At 39.0% G+C, this 12,508-nt stretch overlaps 1 protein-coding gene across 2 annotated transcripts in view; it reads right to left on the reverse strand.

Moving 5' to 3' along the window:
* Window positions 1–1,812: 1,812 nt before the first annotated feature.
* Window positions 1,813–12,508, reverse strand: part of LOC150078070 (vascular endothelial growth factor receptor 1-like) — a 341,587-nt gene continuing 330,891 nt past the window's right edge. For both annotated transcript variants that reach the window (XM_090385266.1, XM_090385267.1), the window contains 2 exons: window positions 10,879–10,984; window positions 1,813–2,365 (listed from right to left, as the gene is read on the reverse strand). In XM_090385266.1, coding sequence (XP_090241392.1) covers window positions 1,847–2,365; window positions 10,879–10,984 — 625 coding nt within the window. In that variant the 3' untranslated portion in view covers window positions 1,813–1,846. The remainder of the gene's footprint in view (window positions 2,366–10,878; window positions 10,985–12,508) is intronic.

Genomic DNA, 12,508 nt, shown 5'->3' on the forward strand with positions numbered 1-12,508 from the left:
GCAGGATGGCTTCAGGGCAGGAGGCAGGGGGTTGTGATAAATGGCTATCCCTCGATTGGGTTGATGTAAGAAGTGGGGTTCCTCAAGGATCAGTATTAGGACCACTGTTGTTTTTAATTTTCATAAATGACATCGATGAAGGGATAGAGGTGATGTCTAAATTTGCAGATGATGTTAAAATTGGTAGAGTAGTTAATGATCACTGTCAAGCTGAGCTTCTTCAGAGAGACCTAGATAGACTTCAGGAATGGTCAGAAAAATGGCAGCTATGCTTTAATCCAACAAAGTGTAAAGTATCACACTTGGGACACAGTAATCCCAAAATAACTTATTCACTTGGTGGAATTCAACTAAACCCAGTACTGGAGGAAAGGGACTTGGGTGTTACGATACGGTCAGAAATTCTCTGAGCATTGTAAACAGGTTGCAAGGAAGGCCCATGGTGTCCTATCGATGATCTATCGAACTTTTGCAAGTAGAGATAGGGACGTGATAATCTCATTATATAAGGCTTTTGTTGACCACACATGGAATACTGTGTTCAAGTATGGAGATCGCACCTAAAGAAAGACATTGAGCTTCTTGAAAGGGTGCAAAGACGGGTAACTCACCTGGTGAGATTGGCAAAAGGGTGTCCTTATGAAGAAAGATTTCGAATATGTGGGTTCAGAGTTTAGAAACTAGACACCTTAGAGGAGATTTGATTGAGGTGTTTAAGGCTCTGAGAGGCATCAGTAAAATGAATAAGGACGAAATTTCAAGATTATAAATGATGCTAGGACTAGGGGACATAAATTCAAGTTACGGGGGGGATATGTTTAAATTGGACTGCAGGAAGTTTTATTTTAGCCAGCGAGTTATAAATTACTGGAATAAGTTGCCTACATGGGTGGTAGAGGCTGACAGTTTGGGGAAATTCAAAGGTCATCTGGATAGTACCTTCGGGTGAGGGAAGCGCATAGGATGATAGGTTTAATTTCCTTTTCTTTTTTATTTTTTTTTCTTTATCATTGTTTTATTCGTTTTTTTTTTTTTTTTTTTTTTTTGGCTGGTGCAGCATGGGCTTTCTTGCACCATGCGGCCATTACTAATAACATTTTTGTCTATATTTCATTATGGCTGCCGGTTTTTTCTATGATTTCTGTTAATCCAGTTAAATATTTTTAATTTTTCATTTTTAATACCTTTTTTGTTTGCTAAGACTTTTGGTAATTTCATTACATCTCATTTTTATCATTATTATTATATATATATATATATATATAGGGGGTATTTTTTTTTTCATTTTTGAAGGGAACTGTAGATCTCAGTTGTTTGGGAACCACTGACCTAAAGCAATACTAAACCAAATCACATGATTTAGCATTGAGATGGGCATAACAACACTGCAACTATTGCTACCATAACGAAACTTTTGCTACCATAACGAAACCATGATTTTCCCTACAACTGCATAGTTAATGAAGGATATTTAGATGTTTTTTTTTGTGAAATGCCAACCCAATAACAAATCCTTCAACATAGTTGCAGTTTTAGTAAATGACATTGCACCTACTGCATATTTAAATTCCATTGTATGTGCCAAACATATAGAGCTTTCATTATTATTATTCTGCTATTAATATTAGTTTATGTTTCAAATTAGGCTTTAACAATTAATATAAGATAATTTATCCATTTGTTTATATTATCATTCACACAATGGATTGGTGCTAATATAATATTAATTTATATCGAACAATTTATATTTAAGAACTAATGTGAACAAACATTTTTCTATTAAACATTACATTGACATGTTCTTGTTAAGTTAAAAAACGTATTGTACACTAATCAATAAGCTGGTCTACAATCTATAAGCAACAGTGGTATCTGCTGTTAATTCTGAATTGAAATTGTTATGCTGATTATCAAAAGAGTTATCTAAAAACACTGAATCATCATCTTTATCACTTGAATAGTCATTATTATTGTCTTTTTGGTGATCATTCATGAACAAATACTCTGAGGATATTTTTTTACATAAAGATTCATTGAAAGAATTATGAATAATTTCTAGTTTATTCAGACTATTTTTACTGCAGTCACTAATAGATTCTAATTGAATCATAGGCACTACTTCCATTGGCACTTTAGGAACCAGACCATCTCCAATAGGCCTAACAGAAGTGATATTATCATAATTTTGAGGTTCTTTAACTGAAAATATTGCTTCACTAGATTCAGGACTAATACATACACCTGAAATATCTGTGGAATCAGTTGTATTTACATAGTCCTCCGGTCCTTTTCCTACCATACGAAGGTAATCGGTTAGCAACTCTTCATTCATCATCAAATATGGATTGTTCAGTTCTATGTAATACTGAAATTAAAATAATATTATTAATAAACAATTTAATTCAGTTACAACTGATGTTTTAATTTTCTTCTACTAGTAAAATACAAAAAAAAAAAAAAACCTAATCATTTACACTAAGACAAATAGTTCAAATATGTAAAAAAATACTCCTGTAATATTTAAAAGCAAAATACCAGGAACATTTCAAATCATTGAAAACAGGGATATAAAACAGCAGTCCCACATCCCTGTCTTTCCTCATGAAAAATCTGTTTCGCTAATATAAATTTACAGTAAACATCACTCATTCATTTTTATGATAGGTTCCATCAATAATTCATGCACATTTTATCATTTTTAGGAGAAAAATGTTTTATGCAGTAGCTCCTCCAAGAAAACTAGGCTAGAGTGCTAATTTAATCATGGGAAAATTGTTCATATTAATTTTATCCTAGTTTGAAAGGACACTTCAAAACTGCATGAAAGAGCAATGGGTGGATATTCGATGGCAATGAAATATCTTGATAAATCTGAAATGGCCCAATACTCATAGGAATGTGGCCACAATTTTAGTTCTAAAGAAGTCATATTTGGGTGTCAATAAGAAAAATCAGAAGTTAAACGAAGAATACTGCTATACCTATAGCAATTACAATATTGTGATCAATAAAAATAAAAATTCACATGTGTGTCAAGACATTGACAAGAAAGAAATAGCTACACAGAGGTGCCCAACAGCAGCCTACTAGGAAAAGATCAGGAAGTACACGGACCTCAGACTGGAAGTCGAAGAAATGTGGCATATGGAACAAGTAAAGACCATCCCAATCACTGTGTTAACCATCAGCAAGGAGAAAGAGCAAGAAGAAATACAACCCACAGCAGCTGAAATGGAAAGAGATGAGGTCATGATATCCAGAATAGAAGATGAGTGGAATAAGAGAAGACCCTAACAGAATTTGAAGGAATGGACCCCACAAAGACCCACGTGATACCGAAGCAGAGGCTGAACAGAACCCTGTGGAGAGTCACAGACCACTTCAATCAGCAAATAATACCACATTTGCAATGGTGCAACACTGGAGGCCATCCACACAGCCATAGCGGCCACTAGGATTAATGGAAGAGAAATGAGAGACCAGCAGCAGAAGAACCAAAAACAGAAGGAACTGCCAGCTTGAGAAAGAAGACTCCAGCAGAAGATAGAACGATTAAGAGTCAAGATAGACCAATTTACCTAGTACCACCAGGGTAATAGGAGTAAGAAATTAATTGGAAAAGTGAAGAGCATCCTCAATAGATACAGCATCCACAGCAAACACAAGATAAAAAAAAAAATCAGAGAATACGAGAATACTTGGACAAACTGAAGCAGAACCTCCTTACACAGCAAGAGACAACGTCGATACAAAGAGAGCTCCTAGAGGAAAATAAACAACCAAATCTTTGATGAGGACCAAAGTGCCTTCTACAGGAATCTCAGAGAAGACTGGAATGAAGGGAACAGACCACCCGAGCAGAAGATGATTGAGGAGTTCTGGGGCAACATATGGAGCAGAGAAGTAAGACATAACAGCCAAGCCCCTGGATAGAACTAGAATGGAAGAACACCAAGGATGTACAAGAGATGAGAGAGTGGGAGATTCAGGAAGAAGAAGTAAAGCAGATGATCAGGAACTCTCATAACTGGCATAATGTCCACAACTACTGGTACAAGGAAGCTCACTTGCAAACACAAACACCTGGCAGAGCAGTTCACCCAGATGATAAGGCATCCATCTGGAGACAATCCCAAAGTTTCTCACTCAAGGAATCACATATCTGAAGCCTAAAGATGAAGATACAAGAAACCGGCAAAATACAGGCCAATCACCCAACAATGTACAAGATCCTGACCATCTGCACATAACCAAGAATATATCAGACCACTTGGAGAGCCAGAACATAATGGCCAAACAGCAGAAAGGATGCAAGGAGCAATTAACCATAGATATCGCAGTTATAGAGCAAGCCTACAAGAAGTGCCGCAACCTGTACACAGCTTACATCGATTACCGCAAGACCTTCGACCCATTGCCTCATAGCTGGCTAATAGAGGTACTGAACATCTACAAAGTCAATCCCATAGTGACAAACTTCCTGGGAGCAACGATGGTGAAATGAAGTACCACCATTAGGGTCGAGAACATCAAAACCAGGCCAATCCCCATCAGGAGAGGAATCTTTCAGGGAGATGCCCTAAGCCCACTCTGGTTCTGTCTAGCACTTAGCCCGCTATCCACCATGCTCAACAGCAGCAGCAAGTACAGATATAACTTCAAAGAAAGAAGGAAGAACCTGTACACCCTCACCCACTTGATGAACATGGATGAAATCAAACTCTACGCGGCAACTGAAAAGCAACTCCAGCAATTACTTTGGATCACCAAAGAATTCGGCAATGATATTAGGATGGAATTTAGTCTATACAAATGCAAGACCCATGGATTGCACCAGGGAAAATTAGTCAACCAAAACTACCAGCTGCAGACTAGTGAAGAGATCGAAGCCATGACAGAGGGAGAGGCCTACAAATACCTGTGGATGATGCAGACTCAGCAGTTACAACACAAGGAAATTAAGGCCTGTCTGACTGAAAAATACCATCAGAGACTCAGAAGCTTGCTGAATGGAGGGAACACAATTAAAGCCATAAACACCTATGCAGTCCCAGTGCTAACTTACTCCTTCGAGGTAATAGATTGTACTAACACCAAGCTGGAGGATATCATGAGAAAGACAAGGACAGTGATGACCAAGAGCTGCCAACAGCACCCAAAGTCAGCCGTGGAGAGACTTTGACAATTGCTCAAAAAGGAGGAGGAAGGGGCCTGATAGACCTCATTGAGCAAGAGAAAACAGCATTTGCTAACCTGAAGCATTACTTACAGAAACACAGAGCAGCAGCAGCAGCAGCAGCAGCAGCATTTCACCGGGCCATAAGGAAGATAGACAAGTGGGATACCCCACTCAACCTCAGCGAGGAGTCCTCTCCCAACCAGGAGGCACAAGCGAAGCTAGAAAGATGGGCAAAGAAGACACTCCATGGCAGACACTACAATAATCTCCATCATGATCACATAGATAAAACTGCTTCCAATGCATTGCTGATGAGTGGGATGCTCTTCCCAAGGCTGAAGGATTCATGCTCGTCATCCAAGACCAGGTCATCCAAGACTATAGAAAATACATTGCCAAGGAGCCCGGAGTAAACGATGATACATGTTGACGATTCTGCTTGGACTCAGAAATGATCCAACACATCACCGCAGGATGCAAGGTGATCACCCAGACTGAGTACACTCGTAGACATGACCAGGTAGCCAGGATGATACACCAGAAGCTAGAAAGGAAATGCCAGTTCAACAAAGAAAGTGCACCGTACTACAAGTACGAACCCCAGGCAGTACTAGAGACCCCAACCCACAAGCTGTACTGGGACCACGCCATAATAATGGATAAGACAATCCCACACAACAGACTAGACATATCTCTTGTGGACAAGAAGGAAAAGGCTACCTGTCTGATTGACATAGCAGTACCCAACACTGGCAACCTGCAGAAAACCCATGGGAAAAATATCAGGAGGTACATGAACCTAAGGCAGGAGATCAAAGAGATGTGACATATGCAACAGGTAACGATCATCGTGTCAACCACCGGTATGGTGCCAAAGACCCTACATAACAGTCTAACAGCAATAGGTCTCCCAGCAAACACCTACAAGGAACTCCAGAAAGTCGCAATCCTGAACACCTGTAGGATAGTCAGAGAGTTCCTCGACCAACAGTAACACCAGATATAACATCAACCCCTCTGTACTTGGTAGCAATACCCATTGCAAGGTGGAAACCCCAATCAGGGAGAAATAATAATAATAATGATATTGTGAATACCTTCACAACAAGTTGCCATGATATTGCACTACCTCGAATAAGCAATGCTTCGCCAGTAGAGAAGACTAATGTTACTTATTCTTGGTAGATACCACCACCCAGATGCACTGTTTCGAAGCTTGTTGGCATCTCATTGGTGGGTAGGTACTGCGGTCATACAATGAGTGACAACCCAATTATGAAGTATAACTCCACAATATAAGAGATGCCAGATAATGTGCGATAGTAAAAACTGGAAAAAGGGTTTAGAGCTAAAAACTTGAGACTATGGGATATTTACTAGACAAACAAGTTAGTGCTAAGCATCATTTTAGTTCATAGTAAATCACTGAAGTATATGAAATGGCATAATTTTTGTTAAACGAGGCATTGAGGTAGTGCAACGTCGCAGCAACTTGTTGTGAAGGCATTCACAACAAGTTGTAACAAAAATGATGCCATTTCACCTACCGGGATGGGTGGGATCTATACAACTATACTGAGAGAAGCAACAAACAAGGTAAGCAAACCTTTACCAATAATTATGAGAGCATCCTTAGATTCAAGGGAGGTCCCTGAGGGCTGGAGATGTGCAGGTGTATTCACAAAGTGGGAGCAAAAGGTGACATGATAATTACAGACCTGTTAGGTTGACTTCTGTTTCAGGAAAAATAATGGATTTGCTGGTTAAAGAAGTATTGCAGGACCATTTAATAATTGAATGCAACTATACTGCAGGCGCAGCATGGATTTGTTAAGCGGTGATCTTTTCTGACCGTAACAAAGGAACTGGCTGCAAAAAATAACTTGACATCATACACTTGGATTTCAGAAAAAGTTTGATGCTACTGTTGCACATAAAGACTGCTATACAAACTGGAGCAGTGAGGCATTAAGGTCAAGTTTCTGCTATGAACAAAGGGGTGGTTAATTAGGAGGAGACAGAGAGTAACTATCATTGGGCACTGCACTGCTCTAATGTTATTAGCAGAATCCCCCCCCTCCCCAGGGTTCAGTGTTGGGTCCATTTGCATTTTTCATATTTATTAATGATATTGATGAAGATATATCAAGGATTAATGTCAAAGTTTACAGACGATACAAAGGTTAGCAGGGTGATTAATAATAGTAATCAGGATAAAAAAAAAAAAAAAAAGGTAAACTGCAGCCATTATCAGTCCACTGCAGGATGGAGGCCTCCTCAACAATTCATGTTCAGAAAAATGGACCATAATCTGCCACACTAGTTCAGTGCGGGTTGGCAGATTGACTATTTAGCAGCCAGGAGCTTGAACTCTGGTCTACCCAAAATAGAGTGTGCTACTGCACTCCTGCTCCTGACCACTTGGCTATGGAAGCACTCGTAATCAGGGTATGCTACTGAACAAGAACTAGACAAATTAGGCAGATGGGCTGAGAAGTGGCAACTGAAATTTAATATCAATAAATGCAAGGATCTTCACTTGGGTAGCAGTAACCTTACATTAACAAACCAACTGTGAGGTACCACACTCTATGGTAGTGGAGAATGAAAAAGACCTGTGGTGGGGGGGGTGCAACTGTACAGTCATATATGAAGTTTTCTGAGCAGTGCAGGCAGGCTTCCAGAACAGCTCATGGGATTTTGTCAATGATATGCAGAAATTTTGCCAACAGGAATAGGGAGATGATTATCCCATTGTATAAGGCAATGGTTAGGCCACATCTTGAGTACTGCATATGGCTCAGAAAGCCTCATTTTATAAAGGAAGTGTACCAAATGTAGAAAAGGACAAGAAGATCGGCCTATTTTTCCAGGTGATGGATTTGCATCTGGAAACTAGGCACCTGCAAGGGGGATCTTACTGAGGTATTTAAGGCTTTGAATGGATTGAGTACGCTCAATGCTGATGGAACCCTTCCTCTTGCTTAGACTATACACATGAGGGAGAACACACACGCACACCGGAATATGTCCGTCTTACCAAGACACTCAATACCATATGCTTCATTCATCTCTTTAACTGTTTCTGATGCATTTCAGCCCTGTCTGACACAATAAAGACACTGCTAAAAAAAACTTTCTTCACACAATACTAGCCCAACAAGTACTGGCATGCTGAAACAGTCTGCTCAGTAGTGATCAGGGAGAGTGCCTTTAGCAGTAGTTAAAGAAAGTTTGCACAGCAAACGTAAAACCTTGTACCAGTCCAAAAATTAAATGATCGCCCCCTCATAGAATCCTCCATTCCTTTTGAAGAATGGAAAATTTCTTAAAGGCTCCTTTCTTGTTAACAAGTATCAAACAGAAGTGTACAATTTTCCCAGTGAGGTATTTTAATTTTTTCACTCCACAAAACATGACACTGTCCTGTGAACACATGCTTACATGAACAGAGCTTATACACTGCAGAGCCACTTTATTATATATCTACCCTTTTCAAGAAATTGAGCACTCCTTCAGTAATGAACTTTATGATACCATGCAGTATAAAACAGGTAGGCAGATATGTAGGGGGCTGTATGTTTGCAATTCAGTGCCAGAATAGGCAAGATGAAAGTAAATATGGCACAGTAGTCAGTGTCAGACATGCCAGCACGAGTATCTCAGAAATTGAAACCTTGCTGGGCTTTTCACATAGATTGTGTCTTCAAGATTGGTTCAATAACCAAATAACATCCAGCTAATGGCAAATTGATGAAAGAGGCAAATGGATTCTGTCAAGATGTGTGCAGGTTACCAGAATGGCTACAATCAATAAAATAACAAACCAGTACAACAATGGTAACCAAAGAGGCATTTCTGAATGCACATCATTCCTTATCACAGATGGGGTACTGCAGCCAGTGACTGAACTGGGCTCCACTCCTGTCAGTAAAAAACAAGAAGATAAGAAAAAGAAGAACAAGGTTGCAGCGGACTCAGTTATACCAACACTGACAATGAGGAAATGGGAAAAGATTTCCTGGTCTAATTAATCCTGGTTTTTGCTGTTTCACACTGATGGGAGGACCAGGATATGGTAAAAACAGCATGAGTCCATTAACCCATCCTGCCAGGTGCCTACAATGTAAGCTGGTGGTGGCACTGTAATGGTGAAGGAGTGTTTTGTGATTCACAATGGGCCCCTTTATAGCTGCAGTATAGGAGAACGTATCTGCAAATATGTTCTCCTAACAAGATAATGCCCCTGTAGAATTCATTACAGGAACATTAGAGTGAATTCAGCCTACTGTGATGGTCTCCCCCAGTCAACAGATCTCATCCAATTGAGCACCTGACCCCAGACCTCAGACCTTATCCAATTCATGAGGTGGAATGGCCTCTTCAGAGTAGATATCCACAGCCATCCAATTTGCAATAACTATGAGAAGAAATTGAGTCAACATAGACTAGCATTCCTGTGACATGTGTTTAACAACTCACTGAAACTATGCTACAATGAATCCAGGCAGTTCTGAGGGTTAAAAAGGAACCTACTCACTAACGGATAGGTGTACCTAATAAGGTGGCCATTCAGTGTATTAATCTGTTTGGTTGTGCAATAAAGAACTTCTTGATTATTAATACAATTATCTGGTTAATAATTATCTGGTTAATCTTGATTATTAATACAATTATTATTAGATAAGCAAAATATGTGAATCTTTTAAAATGAAAACATATATGAGAGGTAAACAATTATACTGGCATCCATCAAACCTTTTCTCTGCATAAACTGTCTGATCATGCAGAAAATTTGTCTAATTTTCAGGGACAGCATGAATTTTGGGTTGGTAAAAATAAAATATTTATATGTAGTAGTAGCAGAGGCATGTGATGCAAGAAAGCAAGCGTATAAGCTTATGTAGTATCAGCCAAAAAAAAAACAATTTCACACATCCATTCCCTCTAAAAGTTGATCCAGTTCTTCCAGGTCTGGAGGCCTCATTTTAGGAAGGATGTAGATTTGCTTGAGCAAGCACAGAGAAAGGCAACAAGATTGGTGAGATGAACGAAGGGATCCTCTTACCAAGAAAGGCTTAAGTTCTGCAAACTGCAGCATCTGGAGACTAGGCACCTGGGAGGTGATCTGATTGAGGTGTATAAGGCCTTTAATGGGTTGAATAGGCTCAATTCTGATGGGATTGCTCAGATTACGAACCTAAAAGGGAATAAATTCAAATTGAGGAAAGACAATTGTAGAATAGATGTGCAAAAATTTGCCTTTAGCCATACAAGATCTCTGCTACTTGAACTACAGCATTCATAGTGATTTTGCCACAATATGTATTGTGGTGAAAAAATGACAAAATACAATGCTGTAGTAAAAAAGTTTAAATACTCTGAAGCAGTGGGATGATCCAGGAGAAACTGAAGACTTTTTTTTTTTTTTGAAAAATTGGAAAGAAATTGTCAGATATATTTCTGAAGAATGGGGAACTTAAAGTAAGAAACTTTAAAACTTAAGGATGGATTATAAGGATCACCAATTGGATCATAAGGATGTAATCTATGTGAATGTGTTAACTAGTAATTGTATTGCATCTATTAATGCATACTGGTTAACTCATTCAGACTTTTGTGAAATCTGATATAATTTGGAATAATAATTCATGATTATCTTTAAATGTTCATAAATGTTTTAGAAACTATATTCCTACCTTTCTCACACTAGCTTCTAAAAGATTTCCAAGGCTTTCACTCAAAAACGAGAAGTTGGGCCTCTCATTTGGATCAGCCAACCAGCAATCTTTCATAATCTGATAGCTAAAAGAAGATGCATATATCATATATACTGTACTGATAAAATGCACAAAGTACATTTCAATTGCTACAGCTAGATCGTCTATAATATTACTACTACTGGTTATAAATTAACTGTTAGTTGTTCACTTGCACAACATCAAATCATCCTGGAACACACTTCTATAGACATAATACACAATGGCACAATATTTGGCACAAATGACATTAGAGTAGAAGATCTGCAGACTTACTTAATGAGTACAGAGCAATGGTGGAGAGGAGGGGGAAAAAAAAAAAAAAAAAAAAAGAGTTGAGAATTAGGGTTAAATTTGAAAGTGTAAATCTGCCCAGACATGATAGTAGGGAGTACACAATAAGAGCCTTGTTCAATCAATTCTGCCCTTGAGAGATTATGCAAGGCTCATGAGGTAGAATTTTTCTCAGTGTAGTCTGTGCTTATTAACAGGAGAGATTGCTTCCACAGGAATGGAATACACTTAAAAAGAAAGGGTGGAAGAATATTTGTTGATGCTATCAAGGCAGTGTTAGGTGGGTCAGAAAACTGCTAGCTTGGGGGTTAACAATAGCTGCAGGCAGAGGTGAAAGTTATTCTTACACTGATTCTATTGGAATGAGCAGAGTCCTTGAAAGCAAGATGCTGGGGATTTCAATGACTGCTAGAAGTCATCATGAAACAAGTAAATACATGGTCTGTGTTAGGGTAACTAAGAGTAAGAACACGTGCATGTACACCGATGCAAGGTGCATAGTAAATAAATTTAATGAATTTGAAGTGCTGGTCAAGTCATCAAATGCAGACAATTGTTGAAATATCAAGGACATGGTACCACTCAGATATACGGGATGCAGAATTTAAATATGGGAAGTACAACGTATACAGAAAGGGCAATGTACAGTAGTTTGATAGCAGCAGCAGAAGCAGCAGCGGCGGTTTCCCCCCAACCCTGCGATTGGTACTTTGAGACATATAGTACTCTGTAAAGGCCAGATAGTGTGAGTTAGCATGTGTTTGTGAAGGGTTAGTGTTGGTATGTTGTTCATCCGGCCACTTAGCCTAAGTGCCTATGGACACCACCAACCCCTAGGTACCATTCTTTGCCATGGAGAGGTAGGCTGGGTTAGTAGGTAGGTAGATAGACAGACATAATAGGAGTGAGGGTGTTATGCTCTTAATTAAGAAGCACAAAATCTAAGGCAGTACATCCATTTGAGGTCAGTAGCCAGTGCAAGGTTGAGTCAGTTTCAGGTGACATAGCACTGGGAAAACAAAAATGAGTAGGAGTGTGTTATAGGGATAATGACTCTGATAATCAACAACAATTATCTGTACAGAGAAGTAGAGTGGGCCAGTAAATCAGAATGTCTTATAATGGACAATTTTAATTTTTCAGATATTGACTGGAACTTGTGGGTTGGTCACCCACAAACTAGCAACACTTTTGTGGATTTATTGGATGACTGTTTTCTACAGCAGCATATTAAAGTAGCAACAAGAGGGAGTAATGCTCTTGATGTGATTATCAG

This window comes from Mastigoproctus giganteus, chromosome 11, assembly GCF_048544385.1.
Source record: "Mastigoproctus giganteus isolate SK-2022 chromosome 11, ASM4854438v1, whole genome shotgun sequence".
Taxonomy (NCBI): domain Eukaryota; kingdom Metazoa; phylum Arthropoda; class Arachnida; order Uropygi; family Thelyphonidae; genus Mastigoproctus; species Mastigoproctus giganteus.